General features: G+C 46.0%; 1 protein-coding gene across 5 annotated transcripts in view; it reads right to left on the bottom strand.

Moving 5' to 3' along the window:
• LOC144693088 (tumor necrosis factor alpha-induced protein 2-like) overlaps positions 1-18057 on the bottom strand; it is a 56625-nt gene extending 38568 nt beyond the window's left edge. Inside the window, exons 1-3 of one of the 5 annotated variants that reach the window (XM_078562468.1) lie at positions 17866-18057; positions 15705-15821; positions 14404-14637 (exon numbers count right to left, since the gene is read on the bottom strand). In XM_078562468.1, coding sequence (XP_078418594.1) covers positions 14404-14637; positions 15705-15729 — 259 coding nt within the window. In that variant the 5' untranslated portion in view covers positions 15730-15821; positions 17866-18057. Of the gene's footprint in view, positions 1-14403; positions 14638-15691; positions 15824-16052; positions 16656-17002; positions 17294-17480; positions 17663-17865 lie in introns of those variants that run through there. The other 4 variants (XM_078562471.1, XM_078562467.1, XM_078562470.1 and 1 more) reach the window with 4 other exon arrangements.
• Positions 18058-18433: the final 376 nt, after the last annotated feature.

Here is an 18433-nt window from a genome sequence, read left to right as displayed (position 1 = left end):
CACCGAGCCGGTGGGGCCCGTACGCCATCCAAGGGCAAAATTCTGCCCCAGGTTAACACCTCATTTTTAGGTATGCCCGGTGCTGCTCCTGGCCTGCCCCCTCCATTGATGGTAATGGTAGAGTGGGGGATATGCCAGGCCATGAGGTTACAGATTGTGTTTGAGTATAATTCTAGATGCCCATCTTGAGTTGCTAGATCTGTTCAAAATCTATCCCATTTAGCATGGTGGTAGTGCCACACAACATGATGGAGGGTACCCTCAATGTGAATCCATAGCAGGATTTGAACCCAGGTCCCCAGAGCTGGATTACTAGTCCAGTGACAATACCATTACACCACCACCTCCCCTAGCAAGCACCATGTCTTTGAATTAGACTTAGGTTTGCTAATGTTGTGATCTATTAACCATATCAGGCACAACTGAGGACCCCATTGTTATGAATTAAGAATTTAGAACCTAGATATTTTAATGAAAAGGGTTTTATACTTCAAAACCCCTCACAGTTCCAAAGTTTATGTAAATATAGTCTTCATTTTTCAAAGTAGATTCTTGTACCATCAGTTCATTAGTAGAGAGGCCAATATCCCTTAGCTGTCTAGAAACATACTCAATTATTAAAGGCGTAATCTCACTAACATTAAGCTTAGAAAATGTATCTTATACGTGCTGCAAATTTGATTTTAACCTGTTTTAACTCTGCTAAAACTGAAATAAGTTCATTGTTACAAGCTATAAGCCATGTTTTTATTACTACAGTAACAGCTATTAATCCTTCTGAAAATGAGCAGTGCAAATATATATAAGGGGGAGGCAGTCTTTTTGAAAAGACTTTGGGTCGATTTTTTAACTTGCCATAATTAGTGTTAGTGTGACAGTAATGGCCTCAAAAGAGAGTCACTAGATTTACCCTGTGGCCTGTTGCCACATCACAAGTGCCTACTGCTGGGTGGTTGAAATACCTGCTTGTTCCAGGTGGTAAGTGGCTTTTAATATGCAAATGGAATCCCATGGCATTCATAGAACTCCAACTGCCGATCTAAAGGCGTTGGAGTGTGCACCATGCATTCTCTCACAAGTTTTACAGATGGAGGCTTTAGAAAGGTCAATGGTAAATTATTTTCATGGAGCCAGGAGGAACAGGAGTTCTGCTGTGGGCGCCACAAAAATAATTTGGTCCATTGCTGCCTGGAGCGCTCCCACACCAGCAATTTCGACACTGCCCCACAGCCCCCACTCACAGCTTCATTTGACTTAACTTATTCCTAACTCAGGAGCCTTTGATCCACCTGATTTTGGACCAGCCTGAAACTGGCAGGAAGATGTCCATTCAGGGCCTGCAGCTCACCAGTTTGACTTAAGTGAGGTTTGGGTCTCAAAATGGCTCTGGTCTTTTTACCTTCTGAAGCGGTGGGCTGATGGCCCACTCGAACAGCCACAAGTAAAATTTATGCTCATATATTTTTCTGAATAACCAGCATTAAGATAGGAAGGTGGTAACCTGGGGGAGAATTTTCTCCCCGTTTGTGGGGGTGGGGGGCGCTGAGCGGGAGCGGGCGAGCACGCAGCCGATCGCCACCTGCGATCGGCTGTGCGCCGCCATTTTACGTGGGCGGGCCAATTAAGGCCCGCCCAGCTTAGCGCTACCTGTGTGAGCGGGGTGGGGAGGGGGGAGGGAGAATTGGGGCCCGTGCTCTTTCGCGCACAGAGCTGCCTCAGGGAGATTCGTTTGATTATTGTGAATTGAAATAAAGAAAAAAAAATCATTGAGACATGTCCCCTCATGTGACAATGTCACATAAGCTGGGACATGTCAATGAATTTTAATATAAATTTTTATTCAATTTATAAAGCCTTCATGAAACCTCATCGCGCCTGTGGATCAGGTTTCATGAAAAATGCCTGGGCGCTTTGCCTGCCCGCCAACCTTAAGGTTGGACGGGCAGCCCAGACAACCAGCTTAATTAGATTATTAATGGCCGTAACAGGCCTTTGACACTTCGGCTGGCGCGCAGCCGACTCCGGTGTGCGCCCGCCGAACTAAAGATCTGAATGACGCGCGGAGACGTCGGGACGCATGCCCAATGTTACCGCGCATCATTTTACGTGTCGGCGAGCGGGGCCTGCCCCCACACGCCGACCAGAAGATTCAGGCCCTGGGAAAGGAATGAACTCCAACATATAAAAGGGAAAAAAGTTCTAAGGAGATAGATTAGGTGGAAAACTGATATTTTCTCCAATTGGCATTAGCTAAATGGAGTAACCACTGGAAGTTCCGGTGCCTTCTAATTAAAAACAGACTCCCTGATGTTTGCTGAATCAAAGCCTAAAAAACTGTAATTATAATTTTACAGCAAAGCTGATTCACAGTCTTACTATGATTGGTTAAAATAATTTTGTTTTGACCTATCTTAACTTGCTCAGAAAAGGAACTAACTTTTGTTTGATATTTCTTCCCCTTGAGAACAATTTTTATATTTTAATTGTCCTCTTTCAACTATTTTTTAATTTTATTTCTCTGTGCGCATCTGCAATCAAGTCAGAAAACTACACCTTTAGGGCTGGGTGTTGGGTGCAGAGTGTTTCCAGCTCTGTGAGTGTGACTTCTAAAAATGCTTGCCTGTACGTCAGATTTTTATTCTGGGCTGGTGGGCTGTATTAGGAGTCGGTCTGGGCAATGTCGGAATGAGTGTGCAGGATGCTGGTGCGGAGACAAGCTGTGTAGAAGGCCTGCCTTTCTGCACCGGCACTATATCAAAGTCTAAAGAAACATAAAACAGCCCTCCTGCCCTCACCCATCACAACCTTCACACCCCACTCCAGAGACTCCCATGCCCCATCCACATCAACCCAAGTCAATTTATGTGCCCCACCCACCCTCATGAACCCACCTGCCCTCCACAGCCCTTTATTGCCCCCTATGCCAACTTAGTGCCAACTCATGCCAACCATGCCCCCCCACCCACCTTACAGTTATCATGCCAACTCACTCAGTACGCACAATGTGCAGACCTCAGGACTCATGCTGAGATTAAATAAAATAAAGTTCCACGTGTCTATTGTAGGTTTTGGCAAGAATTTTCTGCTCCTGTTGACGGCAGGTGTGTTTGGCAGCTTGAGTGGACAATGTGGCGAGAAAGCCAAAAATTGTTTTTACGCCATCATGAAACCACCTTGCAATCGTCTGGTCCGCCTGTCAATGGCGGGCTGTGTTTGTCGCCATCGGGAACATCGGGAACTTAACTTTAATGCATTTGCACCTCATTATTATGCTCTCACGCTGAAATCAACACCCCACATCAAACGTACCTCCCACGTTAGCGTGACTTCAGAGTGGTGTGATTCACAACCGCCATTAAAAGGTGTGCACCTGGTGAGCTGAACTTCAAAGGAAACTCAGAGGTGAGTACACACAATCTTGTTCAGCGCTCATGAGGATCGCCTGTAGGACAACAAGGAAGAGGCATTCGGAGGGTGGTGGGGAAGCACAGGCAAGTCGTTTTCTCCTGGCTGGCTTTCAGTGTGGTGCCGGGACAAGGGCTCCAGAGCGGATAGGGTTGGGGGGAGTGGCAAGGCAGTGTAGACTGATGGAAGTACAGGCTGGGGATTTGGTGGGGTGGGTTGTGGGGGGCGGGGAAGGGGTGGGGGGGTGGTTGGAGGGTGACGGAAGCAGCCTCGCACTTGGAAAAGCTTGTCAAAAGTGAGCATCATTCCGCAGCTGGGACCGTTCAGCAGCAGCTCCATTGACATGCTTGGAGTTGGGCCTCTGAAACATATCTGCTTACTCAAGCAATGCAAAAGCATGAATGTGCCCCCAAATGCTCCAGGACATTTCACCTCTTGGGCGCAGATTGCAAATTAATATGCGTTTTGGGGGCAGTAGAGCAATTGGATGACTTGGCAAGTTGTAGAATCCCCTTGTGAAAGCTGGCCATCACTGGTGGAGGTGCTCAGAGCCCCTTGCAATGTCTTTATTCAGGTTTGAGCCAGTATCCATTATGGTTCAAGCTAACAGTGCAGATTTGCAGTGCAGGTTAGGAGAATGCCTGCACCTGAGCTGAGAGCACAGCATGCAGACAAGTGGCTGAAGCTGCTGCCAATCAGTCAAATGGAGTGGGACGGAGAAGGGTGGAGTTTCAGACAACCATGCAGCGCTCTACACACCCGCCATCCAAGTGGTGACCAGCACTGTCCAGCATGCATGAAGGGCCTTGAGATGCAGCCTGTGCCAAAGACTTAAACAAGAGAGGTCCTTGGGAGACATATGCTAACCCACACATCTCTCTCTTTGATCCTGGAAGAGGGAAACATCAGGATCATGAGCCTGGTGATCTAATGATATGCCTCATGGCTTACAGGGAGTAAAGCAGAAGGAGGAGTGTGATGGAGGCACCTGGCTTACCAAAGGGAAGAGCACCATCCTCAAGATGAAGGTGCGGCAGGGCCTCCTGTGTATGCAGCTGAAGATCCACAGCGCACCATTGCTCATAGGTGCCTCATTAGGCCCAGGGTTTATACACTGTGCTTGTCATTCCTGCAGATGACCGAGAATCAGTGTCACCGAAGACTGTGCATGTCTAGGAACTGGTAAATCACATATACTACCTGCTGCAGGATTTGGCACCAAAGGGACCTGGAGGGCATCGACTGCCAGTTGCTGTGAAAGTGACCGTGGCGCTCAATTTTTACGCCAGTGGCTCCTTCCAGAGTTCCACAGGTGACCTGTGTGGGACCTCACAAGCTTCCACCAGGAGGTCATGGACGCCATCTTGGTGAAGGCATAGAACTTTATGCATTTCAACTGGAATCAGGAAAGCCAAGAAGTAAGTCCGCTGGGATTTGCACAGATCTCTGGTTTTCCACAGGTGGAGGGTGCCATCAATTGCACTCATGTGGTGCTTAGATCTCCATGTCAACAAGCAGTCCAGTACATGAACCACAAGGACTTCCACTCACTGAATGTTCAGCTGGTCTGCAACCACCATAAACACATCCTGCAGGTCTGCACACAATTCCTAGGGAGCGTCCACGATTCCTACATCCTCAGCAGGTCTCAGATCCCTCACATCTTCCAGGGTCCAAAGAGGATGCAGGGCTGGCTCCTCAGGGCCAAGGGCTACCCACAAAGGATTACCTCAGATGGCAGCAGAGAGACAGTATTATGAGGCTCATGCTGCAACCGGCACTTTGGTGGAGCAAACAATCGGCATCTTGAAAATGAGGCTCCAATGCCTCGACAGGTCTGGTGGAACACTGCAGTACAGCCCCCAGAGGGTGTCACACATCATTGTAGCTTCCTGCACACTACATAACCTGGCGCTGCAACGGGGGAAGTACCTGGCTAAGGAGGAGATGGAAGAGCTGCAAATCTCCTAAGATGAGGAGGACGCCGAAGGGGTTAAGGGTGATAAGTTCTGCATTAGAGTGCTTCAGTTGGAGTTTGGTGAGAGAGGGACGTTTATGGGTTAATTTCTATCTAAAGTCTAATCTTTCTTTAACTTAGCAACGAACTAAAAGTTGCTCTTTGTGTTGGGAGAAGGTGAGTTTTAGTCCAACTTTAAAAGAGGGGTTACACAGGCTCTGCTTGCAGCTGCAGCTGCAGCTAGTTAATTAGTTAACTGGCTTAAACAGGTTTTGAGAAGCTAGATTCAGACAGCGTAAAACCAAACCATCTACAGTGCTGCTTTTGTCCGCACTGGAGTGCTGCTTTGGGATGCATCAGAGTGCTTCAGTTGGGGTTTGGTGAGAGATGGAGTGGGTGAATAGGGAAGGAGGGATCCTTTCATTTTTTACCTTTCTTCATTAAGAAGAGTGGCGGCCTTGATAAGTAGGACCTGGTGAGTAGTTCTTCAGTCCTTAATATTCTCTAAACTAGAGGAAGTAAAAGTAAAGGGAGTAATTTAAGGGTAAGTCATGGCAGGTCAGCTTGGCCAAGTGGAATGCTCCTCCTGTGCGATGTGGGAAGTCAGGGGCATTTCCAGTGTCCAGTGTGACCATGTGTGCAGGAAGTGTCTCCAGCTGCAGCTACTCGAAATCTGTGTTTTGGAGCTGGAGCCATGGCTAGCGTCACTGTGGAGCATCCACAAGGATGAAATCTTAGTGGATAGCACATACGGTGAGGTAGTCACATCGCAGGTAAAGACTGCACAGGCATAAAGGGAATGGGTGACCACCAGACAGAGTAAAAGCATTAGACAGGTAGTGCAGGAGTCCCCTGGGTCCATCTCCCTCTACAACATATTTTTCGCTTTGGATACTGCTGGGGGAGATGGTTTCTCAGAGGAATGTAGCAAGAGCCAAGTCTGTAGCACCATGAGTAGCTCAGCTGCACAGAGGGGGAGAGAGTGGTAGAGCAATAGTGATAGGGTATTCTATCATGAGGGGAAAAGATAGACATTTCTGCGGCCACAGACATGACACCAAGATGGTATGTTGCCTCTCTGGTGCCAGGGCCAAGGATGTCACTGAGCAGCTGCAGGACATTCTGAAGAGAGAGGGTGAACAGCCAGAGTTCATGGTCCATATCAGTAGCAACGACCAAGGTAAAAAGAGGGATGAGGTCCTGAAAGCAGAATAAAGGGAGCTAGGAAATAAATTAAAAAGCAGGACATCAAAGATAGTAATCTCAGGGTTACTCCCAGTGCCACATGCGAGTGAGATCAGGAATGGGTGAATAGACTAGATAAATGCATGGCTGGAAAGATGGTGTAGGAGGGAGGGATTTAGATTCCTGAGGCATTGGGGCCAATTCTGGAGAAGATATACAAGCTGGACGGGTTGCATACCAACATGTACGGGACCAATATCTTCGCGTGGGTATTTGCTGGTATTGTGGGGGTGGGGTTAAACTATAGTGGCAGGGGATGGGAATCTGAGCAAGGAAATGCAAGAGAGGGAAACAAAGATAAAAGTGAAAGACCGAAAAATAGAAAGCAAAAATGGAAGGCAGAGGGAACAAGGGCTGGCAGAAAATGGGCAGAAAAGATGTGTAAAATTGTTAAAAAGACAAGTCTAAAGGCACTGTATCTGAATGAAGAGCATTTGCAATGAGATGGATGAATTATCAGTGCAAATAGATATAAACGGGTATAATTTGATTGCGATTACGGAGACATGGCATCAGGGTGACCAAGGCTGGGAATTGAATATCTAAGGGCACTCGATATTTAGGAGGGACAGGCAAATAGGAAAAGGAGGTGATGTAGTGTTGTTAGTTAAGGATGAAATCAGTGCGATAGTGGGAGAGGCTTTTGGCTCAGAAAAATCTAGATGTAGAACCAGTCTGGGTGGAGCTAAGAAGCAACAAGGGGCAGAAAACATTAGTGGGAGTTATCTATAGGCCTCCAAACAGTAGTGACAAGGTAGGGGATGGCATTAAACAGGAAATTAGAGATGCATGTAGTAAGGGTGCTACAGTGTTCATGGGCTGAATTCTCCAGTCGGTGAGCGGGGGTGGGGCCTGCTCGCTAATGCGTAAAATGACGCACGATGACATCGGGCAGGTGTCCCGCCGTCACCGCGCGTCATTTAGATCTCCAGGTCGGCGGGCGCGTAGCCGAGTTGGTTGCGCGCCCACCGAACAGTCAAAGGCCTATTAAGGCCTGTTAAAAGCTAATTAAAGCAATTCAATGAGCTGCCCGTCCAACCTTAAAAGTTTTAAAAGTTTTTAAATGCTTTATTTCAGGTTTAAAATGTTAAAATGATCTCCCTGAGGAACAGAGGTGCCTCAGGGAGATTCCTGCACTCTTTTGAGGCCCCGGCTCAAGGGACACACACACACCACCCCGCCCCCCCCCACCACCCCCAGCCCACCACACCACCCCCCTGCCCGCATAGGGAGTGCTCAGCGTTTCCGGGCGAGTGTCACACTGGGCAGGCCTTAATTGGCCCGCCCACGTAAAATGGCATCGCGGCCCCGATTGGGGGCGCCAATCAGGTTCCCGCCCGCCCCCTGACAACCCCTGTGACGGGGGGACAATTTTTCCCCATGTGTGACTTTAATCTACATATAGATGGGGTAAACCAAATTAGCAATAATATTGTGGCGGATGAATTCCTGGAGTGTATATGAAATGGTTTTTTAGACCAGCGCGTTGAGGAACTGACTAGGGATCAGGTTGTCCTAGGTTTGGTATTGTGCAATGAGAAGAGGTTAATTAATAATCTTGTTGTCTGGAATCCTTTAGGGAACAGTGAACAAAGGAAGGCATGAGGCATGAGTTGGCCAAGATAAATTGGGGAACGTCATTAAAAGGCATGACAGTGGATAGGCAATGATTAATATTTAAGGAATGAATGTACACATTGCAACACTTATACGTTCCTTTCTGGTGCAAAAAAACACAACAGGAAAAGCGACACAACCATGGCTAACAAAAGAAATTAAGGATAGTATTAGATCCAAAGAGGAATCAAATAAAGTTACTAGAAAAAGTAGAAGCCTGAGGATTGGGAGCAGTTTAGAATTCAGCAAAGGAGGACCAAGAGATTGATTAAGGGGGTAAAAATAGAATACGAGAGTAAACTTACAAGGAACATAAAGCACACTGTAAAAGCTTCTATATGTAAAAAGAAAAGATAAATGAAGACAAATATAGATTTCTTACAGTCCAAAATGGGAGAACTTATAAAAGAGAACAAGGAAATGTCAGGGCAATTAAATAATTACTTTAGTTCTGTCTTCGCATAGGAAGTCACAAATAATTTCCCAGAAATGCTAGGGAACCAAGGGTCTAGTGAGAAGGAGAAATTGTATTACTAAATTAGTATTACTAAAACAATAGTGCTGGAGAAATTAATGGGACTGAAAGCTGGTAAATCCCCAGGGCCTGATAATCTATATCCCAGGGCACTAAAGGAGGTGGCCATGGAAATAATGGATGTGTTGGTCATCATCTTTCAAAATTGTGTAGATTCTGGAACAGTACCAGCAGATTGGAAGGTGGCAAATGTAGCCCCACTATTTAAAAAAGGAGGGAGGGAGAAAACAGGGAATTACAGACCAGTTAGCCTAACATCTGTAGTAGGGAAAATGCTAGAGTCTATTATAAAGGATGTGATAACAGGACACTTAGAAAATATTAACAGGATTAGACAAAGTCAATATGGATTTATGAAAGGGAAATCATGTTTGACAAACCTACTGGAGTTTTTGAGGATGTAACTAGCAGAATAGATAAAGGAGACCAGAGGATGTAGTGTATTTGGATTTTCAGAAAGCTTTTGATAAAGTCCCGCATAAGAGGTTAGTGTGTAAAATTAAAGCACATGGGATTGGGGATAATATATTGACATGGACTGAGAATTGGTTAACAGACAGGAAACAGAGTAGGAATAAATGGGTCTTTTTCAGAGTGGCAGGTGGTGACTAGTGGGGTAACACAGGGATCAGTGCTTGGGCCCCAGCTATTCACGATATCTATCAATGATTGGATGAGGGAACCAAATGTAATATTTCCAAGTTTGATGACGACACGAGACTTGGTGGGAACGTGAGCAGTGAGGAGGGTGTGAAGAGGCTTCAAGACTATTTAGACAAGATTGAGCGAGTGGACAAATACATGGCAGATGCAGTATAACGTGGATAAGTGTGAAGTTATCTATTTCGGTAGGAAAAACAGAATGGCAGCGTGTTATTCAAATGGTGATAGATTGGGGAATGTTGATGTACAAAGAAACCTGAGCGTCCTTGTACACTAATCACTGAAAGCAAGCATGCAGGTGCAGCAAGCAGTTAAGAAGGCAAATGGTATGTTAGCCTTCATTGCGAGACGACTTGATAACAGGGGCAACAGGAGCAAGAATGTCTTACTGCAGCTATACAGGACCTTGGTGAGAACACACCTGGATACTGTGTGCAGTTTTGCTCTCCTTACTTAAGATAGGATATACGCCATAGATGGAGTGTGCTAAGGTTCACCAGACTGATTCCTGGGATGGCAGGATTGTCATATGAGGAGAGATTGGGTTGACTAGGCCTTTATTCACTGGAGTTTAGAAGAATGAGTGTGGTTCTCAATGAAATGTATAAAATTCCGACAGGGCTGGACAGACTGGATGCAGGGATGATGTTTCCTCTGGTTGGGGGGGGTCTAGAACAAGGGATCACAGTTTCAGGGTATGGGGTAGACCATTTAGGACTGAGATGAGGAGAAACTTCTTCACTCAGAGGGTGGTGAGCCTGTGGTATTCTCTACCAAGAAGGCTCTGGAGGCCAGGTCACTGAACATATTGAAGATCGAAATAAATAGAGTTCTAGACTCTAAAGGCGTCAAGGGGTATGGGGAGAGAGTGGGAGTATGACATTCAGATAGAGGATCAGCCATGATCATATCGAATGGTGGAGCAGGCTCGAAGAATCCAAATGACTAATCCTGCTTTATTTTCTATGTTTCCTATGTTTTCGAAGGTAAAGATGCTGGTGATGAGGCCATTGCACTGGCCAGACGAGACAGGTGTGCTTGTGAGACCCTAATGAGCTGCAAGATTCATGGAGGATGATGATGAGATGCAGTGAGGACAGTCCTGACATCCTCACCCTGCATCTGTGAATGTTTGACTCCTGTGTGGCTGATGGCAGCGCACATACCCCCAGTCTCAGGCTCGTGTCATGGAGACGCACGGGAGGCCCTAATAGTTGTAGGATTCCAAAAGGATGATGACGACATGCAATGAGGACACTCCATAGATTTTCACATAGCCTCTGTGAATGTCTGACTCCTGTCTAGCTGAGGGCAGCTCGCTTGCGCTCTGTGACCAGGGTCATATCATGGAGACGCAAGCATGAAACTTTAAATGCACCTGATCCTTTGTCAGCCTTCATCACCTGAGCCCATCAGGAGCATCGCATCACCGGTCACAGATGCTGAAGAGATGGGAGCCAGCCCCACCTTAAAGGTGCTGAGAGCACACAGAGAGAATGATGGAACTCTGTGATGCCCGCCCACTACATTCTGACAGCAATGACAAGCACCATCGAGGTGCAGGCATCAGTAATGTGTCCAGTGAGTGTGAGGCCAGACCATCACTTTGCTCTGAAGGTTACACACTGCACAGGGAAGAGGCCGTGGACAGAAGCATCTGCCTTTTTCTTGTGCAGGAACCAAGGGTTCACATCTGAATTACAGGAATACTGCTCATCATAACAGGAGCCATAGACAAGGGGACCTTTTTGGGAGTTTATTTACAATAGTGATCATTATGTACAAGTGATTAACACCCGTGCTCACCCGGTGCAACTATATCTTCTTAATCTTCCTAACACTGCCAATATGTCTTAGTGCTCCCCTAACATCCGCAGTGGAGGTGGAGGCAGCCTGCTGACTGCTATACCCTGTCTGTGATGACCTTGGTGGGGGTCCTCTGGAGGACCAAGGCTTTGAGGGCCCTGGCCTGCTTTGGGTGTCCTGCTGTGCCCCAGGTGCACCCTCCCTGCCCTGTGGAGCTGGAGATGATGGGGTCACAGGAAGAGGAGATTTGGGTCGGCCGGACATTCCATAAGTCACCAGGGTGGATGGCCCTGGGGTGTTGAGCTACTGGGCTCCCTATGGGTGCCCGGCAGCCCCTGGCTGACTCCTTGAGAAGGGAAAGCTGGAGTGAGATCGACCTGCCGTGCACCTCTCTCACGTTGACACTCCTGTAGGCCAACTATGGTGTCAGTAATGGAGTTCAGCCCGCTTCAACAGTGCAGGACCAATGTCCTGGACCGAGGACTCCATGGCGGCCGCCATCCTTCCAGTGTTGACTTTGGTGCGTCAGCATTACAGCGCGAACACCTTGGACTTAAGGCAGACGGAACTCTTCTATCATCCCTTGCAATCTGAGGAGTGCACCAGACGCCCTTCGTGATGTTCCCCTGATTGTCTTTGTAGCTCCACTAACTGATTGAAGGCCGAGAGTGACTCCAAACTCGGACTCAGCAGATTCCTTGCCTCCAGCAGTCCTCCGAGCGCTGGCAACCTCTAATGTCCCAGCCTCCGCCAGCTGTGGAACAGAATGTGTGCTGTGCTTGCCAGATTGTGATCCCGAGGCTGCTCTACATCTAGATCCCACTGAGGTGTGTGTCTCTGCGTTGGTGGAGGGTGTGGGTGAGCGCTGTGACAGGCCTTCTATGGTGCTGCCCTCAGGGTCTTCATCTGAAGCCCTCTCAGTGTTGAGGTTGGGGTCAAGATTGCCTGAGGGCGACGTAGCAGATGTGCCTAGGAGAGAAAGTGGAGATTATTAGTGCTTGGCAGCCGCATTACCCACAGAACAGTGGACTCCAAGTAGCGTTGTTAGAGGGATGATCTGGTGCAAGATCCTCACGTAGATGCTTGCTGCTGACTTCACCATCACCACAGGAATGGTCTACATCCTCTCCAACCAGCTCCAACGTGTGACTCTCCAATGGAGTGAGGGCCTTGATGTCTGGCACTCCACACCCAGTCTGGGACTTCTCCTGTTGATTGTGCATGATCTTGTCCTGCATAAAGACAAATGGAGGCAGTGTGAGCAAGGTGCATGCCAGGCCAAATGAGAAGGATGCCAGATGTGTGTGTTTGCTGAATGGGGCCACGGACAGGATGAGGAGGCGAACTTCAGAGGAGATGAGGCCAGATGGAGATGTGAGGGTGTGTGCGAGAGGGTGAGTGGTGATGTCCCTTGAGCTGACAGTGAGTGAGATGCCAGTGAATGTGTGATGGGCTTGTGAGTGGGTGAGTTGAGAGTGATGAGGTGGTTGACTTACTCTGGTGGCACAGATGAGATCACTCATCTTTTTTTTGCACTGTCTGACCACTGTGGCCACCTCCCAAGCTGCAGTGGTGAGACAGATGGAACTCCTGCGGCCAGACCAGGGGTAGAGGACATCGCAGTGGGCCTCCACAGTGTCTAAAAGGCATTCCAGGGATGCATCACTGAATTGGGGGGATGAACTCCTCTTGGCTTTTGGGACCATGTCTTCACTGCAGCAGTCCTGACCTGCAAGCATTAAGAACTATGCATGTGGCTGAAGTTTAAATATGGCGTCCGGAGTGAGGAAACAACAAGATAATGGCGTGGCAGGAAAATCGGAGGCCACCCGACAGCAAGACAGCATGTTTCCTGTGACTGCATAATTTATGAGGCGGGGAAGGGACGATACGATGTGAAAACCTGCCATTGCGGCTGGCAGGCAAAACATTGTATTTCACACCCGCTACCGCACTTAGTGCAATTCTGGGATGATTCTCCCCCTTTTTTAAAAAAAAAACTCTCACTCATAAAAATCCACTTACCACATTTACATTCCTTCAACTACATTATGCCTTATAACAACAAACATTTCATTCAATTGCATCATCCCTTATAAAAAGAAGCATTGGAATTCATAGTCCCATTTCAAAGAGTCCATAACTACTTGGAACTGTCACCAAACTGTGAAATGGCAGGCACCATCCTGTGATAATGGGCAGTCATGCAGCACTAATGGTAATGGTCACGTTAAGGTTTAGTCAACAGAGTGAAAGAGCAAGCAATCATTTTTTACCACCCCAGGCAGTTTTTTCAAAGAGTTAAAAGGGCAAGTTTTAAATGTCTTGACAGCTTGACAGCTCCCTTTGACAGTTCCTCTTGACGCTTTTGACAGGAGTTTTTGACAGCTCCTCTTGACAGTTTATCTTGACACTTTTGACAGCTGCTTTTGGCAGTCCCAATGAGTTTCACAGTCCCAATGATTTTATGCACTTTTTACCTATATACGTGCCTAATTTTAGCAATCTCAAAGGGCAGTTAACCTCTCCCAAAAGGCAGCTTACCTTCCCCAAAGGTGTCCCAGGATCATATCTAAAGGGATACCTTACCTCTCCAAAAGGGGACCCTGGCTATCGAAACAAATCCACAAAGTTCAGACCTGCACCTACCAGGCCTAAGCTCCACATGTCAGGTTTCAGACACGTTTCACACCAAAATCACATAAGTGGAGGCAGCTACTGATTTCAATGGGCAGCTGCCCCTGCAAAATGCTCATGCACAAATCTTGATCTGGACCCCTCCCTGCCCCTGTGAAAATGATAGGTGCCGTGTTTGGAGGTGGGACTTCTGGATTCAGGCTTCTTCCACCATGATGGAGGGGTTGTCTGTTGTGGTGAAATTCCAGGCCTTAATGTCTACAGTACTGTCTATTATAAACCAATGAGATAGTCAGACATCCAAATATAGACAGATGCCTCATTGATAATTTTTCTAAATGAAGAAAGTGTATAATTCCAACAAGATTTAGGAGAAATCCAAATATTTCACAGCAATGCTAAATTCCAGCCTTTCTCAAATTGTTAAAGATGGTGCCCTATCTTTGATACCCTGAACATTCACAAATTTACAGCTTTGAGACTTGCAAAGGTATTTTCAACAGTAAGCCTCTCTTTACATTAGTTAAGAAAAACCTACCTGTTAGCAGTTTTACTGAATGCCAGAGCTTGCCATTGATTTCTAAAATATCCACAGCGTCGTCTGTTGAATCCAATGCCTGTTCTGTGTTTGAAGCCACATTGTGGGATAATGCTGAAAACAATGATGTTAGTTTCTGATATTTCTTTTCAGCATTTGGTTTTGGACTTATTCTCGAAGACTTCGCTTCCTCTGATGACAGATTCATTTTGGCATCAAGCTTGCTGCCTCCTCCTATAACATGTGCAAACTTTGTCAGGTATAAATTGAAACTACTGGTTGTCTTTGCAATACATGAAGTGTCAAAGCACACAAAAATATCATGTTATAATTGATAATCAAATGGAGAGTGGGGAGGAGGAAAGGATTAATTATTTAGTGGCTTCCAAACTTTGTTTGAGCCAGGGCCATCATGAGTATCCCAAATCTGAGCTAAATACCACTGTATATTTATTCTCATACATCTCTCCTTTTTTTTAATTATCTGCACGTGTGTCGATGCATCATAGGAGTTACCCTAGCCTAGCAACCATCACAGACAGAGAGAGAGAGAGAAAGAGAATTATAGACAAACCAGCAAAAATCAGTTTGTTCAAAAATTCAACCTTGGAGACAAGATTTGAAGTTGTGTCAATCAAATATTCTAAACAATCAAATATTATCAATACTGAAACAAGGACACAGTCTTACATTATCTGTTGCAAAAAACCTGTAAATTTATGTGCTATGGATACACTTGTACTGAATTTTACTCAGAATTAAGCAAGGAATTACTATATAAGGCAATGCCAGTTGCAGTTGGATAAGAATAATGTATATAATAGCCATTTTTCCTTTGTTTTACAAAATCAAGAAGGATTGCATGTCTACATTCAAGTGTGCTCTATCTGTTAACAATACTCCACTTGTAAATTGCTTCTCTTGCTGAAAGAATAAGTAAAGTTCACAATGTCAAAGTGTCTTTACAGTGCAGAAGGAGGCCATTCAGCCCATCAAGTCTGCACTGACTCTCTGAAAGAGCATTCCACCCAGTCCTACTCCCCTGCCTTATCCCCATAATTTTGCACATTCTGTCTTTTCAGGTAGCAATCCAATTCCCTTTTGAATTCCCAGGAGCCTGTTATGGAACAGATTATGGAAGATATCGGAACCTCCAAACATTGACTAATTTTGTTACTACTCAAGTGAACAACAAGAAGGTTGTTAATAATAACAACATTTAGGTGTTAAAATGCATCTTCGTTTGCAAAATGAGCATTAAAAGTTAGAGAAGAAAATAGTCTTTTACCTCAAAAACTTACCGAAGACCCTTTTAAATTTCTTCATGATTCTAACCAGTGACAGCCAAATGGTTCTGAACTTGGTTCAGCTTCAGTCTTGAAAACTACAATTCTAAAGATTTGTACTTTACTGTAAGCCTAAATAACAAAAAAAAGAAAAAATTACTTTTCTGGGATAAATTCGAACATTATTATTTATAACAACAGTTACGCAAAGCTCCTTCAACATGGTCAAACATCCCAAGAGTCTTCACAAGAGTATAATCAGATGAAAGAATAAATATCAAGTCAGACAGGGAGACATTAGGATAAAAGTTGGATGGCACCAAGAGTTTTTAAGAACTGAGTTTCGTTTTGTCCTTCACTCACTTCAAATATGACTGCGGGAGAGTGTGGAGTAGGTGAGAAAGTGATTGCTGGGGTCAGAACATGTTGCAGGTTGTTATATGTCTCCTGAGCCTCATTAACGCCCAACCCCCGACCCACGTTTATTCTCCTGGACTCACTCGCAAACACACTCACTGTCACTCTCACCGACTCCTAGTCTCTCTCACTCTGTTCTTATTCACTCAACCTCTCACTCAGTCACTCTCATATTCACTCATCCTTACCGACTAACGCCACGTTACACTTACCATTTACTCGCATATACACATACTCTCTTAAGACCTGATTTTAAACCACTCCAAACCCACCCATTTGTACAATCTTTCACCCCTTTTTTCCAGTCTTTTCTGCAAGCACACACAATCACACTTTCACTTACACACGCCCTCTTATTTATTCTCTCACACTCACATTCGCTATCTCACATTTTCAGTAACTGATCCTCTTTAACAATCCCATTCACTTACTCTCACGCTCACTCAGTTTTACATCCATTCCCGCGGTCATTCACTCACTATCATATTCACTCATTTACACTCAAACTCACCCACACCCTCACTCAGTCATCCTTCAGCCCAGAGGAAACGGACAGTACTCGCCGAAGTTATTTCACTCTCCCCCCGCCCTGTCATATATGAGACCCCAGAGACAGATCTCTATACCCGCGGGAAGCTAAGCATCAGCCTGTCTCCGGAATCAGCGCCGCAGGTTCGACCAGGATCCGCAGATAAGAGGCAGACACCCATTAACTTCACAGGATCAGAGGAGAAGACCATTCGTACATAGATTAATCATTTATTTTGTATGTAATAATCTTCCTTCCTTTACTGTTAACCCGATTTTACAACATAGCCGCCAGAATCTTTCTGCCATATATCTCAATTCAGCCATGCATACTGATCAATTATGGAAATATAGAGTTTAACTTTCCTTATTGTCCCTGCTTGTCCATTTGTAAGGAGTCGGAAGACATTGTCTGGAAACAAGGGCAAAAGCAAACTACTGCCACTGCTAGAAACCTTCAGAAGTTCTGATAAAAGGTCTTTGACCTGAAACGTTAACTCTGTTTCTCTTTCGATTGACGCTGCCGGTCCTGCTGAGCATTTCCAGCATTTTCTGTTTTAGGTTGGGGAGTTTTTTTTTTGTTGAAACCCAATGATTGTCTATTATTGAGGTCTGCCGAATAAAAGCAGAAAATGCTGGGGAAACTCAACAGGTCTGGCAGCATCAGTGGCGAGAGAAGCAGAGTTAACTTTTCGAGTCCGTATGACTCCAAGAGCTTTTATTTCCATTCAGCCTAATTCTTTCCCCTCCTGCAGCCCCTGAGCGATTTCCCGACGCCGTTCCCCCTCCACCTCCCCCTCCCTCCCCCCAACACTTCACCCTCCGTAAACCCCATATTGAACCAACCTGCTCTAATTCCGCAGTCTCCCCAAACGAATTCTTCATAAAAACTAATTCAGTCGCCCCACTGTTAGAATTTCGCTGGATTTCGAAAGGGACAGAAATTGTGGAAGATTTGAGAAAGCTGCTAACGATCACAGGTCGCTGCAGCTCTAATCTCCTCGCAGTCTGGTGATGTTCTATATTTATGCTGAGGGTGGTGCGCAGAATATCTTCCCACATATTGGGAAATTACGCTGGGAATCTAGAGCCGTGACTGGGGGGAGGGGGTGGGTGGGAAGTCCCCCCACTGGGTGGGAAGTCCCCCCACTGGGTGGGAAGTCCCCCCACGCGAAAAAAGTATAAATATAAAGAATATAAATCATTCAGCAGCAACGAATTTACCAATTACCTCTTCACAGACAGAAAATCCGCAGCCTCTTTCCACTTAGCATCGAGGGCGAAGCAATGTCAGATGTGAATTCATGCGCCAAAGCCAATTTGATGTGCGTTTTAATGGTTTATTTTGTTCTTTAGAAAGGATGGTAGATCGATGACAAGAGGAATCAGCCGGCTCAATGATCAGAGCCTGAGAGGAGACATGTCATCAATGCGGAAAGTGACCAAGCCAAGCAAGCCAATAGTTTAAAGTGACATGGTCACCAAAAAGCCTGACCACTGAATAATCGCCCCGGTGTGAAAAGGTACACTGCCCTGGTGCCTTAAGGATAGAGAAAAATAAATCGGGATATACATTATTCCTTCACTTGCACTCGGAGAGTAAAAGAACACAAGCGCCTGGAATCCGAAAATCGGAGCATGACACAGCACAGGAGGCCATTCGTGCCTCTGCTAGCGATCCAATCAGTCCCACTTCCCCTTCCCCACCCTCCTGCAAATTATTCTCCTTCAAATATTCCTTCAATTAATGTTTGGGAGTTATTGACGTAGATGCGTTTTGTTTTTGGGAGGGGTGGGGT

The sequence above is a fragment of the Cetorhinus maximus genome, chromosome 18 (genome assembly GCF_964194155.1).
Source record: "Cetorhinus maximus chromosome 18, sCetMax3.hap1.1, whole genome shotgun sequence".
NCBI classification, from domain to species: domain Eukaryota; kingdom Metazoa; phylum Chordata; class Chondrichthyes; order Lamniformes; family Cetorhinidae; genus Cetorhinus; species Cetorhinus maximus.
Note: the sequence above shows the minus strand (reverse complement) of the source record. Positions and strands in the feature narration are given on the sequence as shown.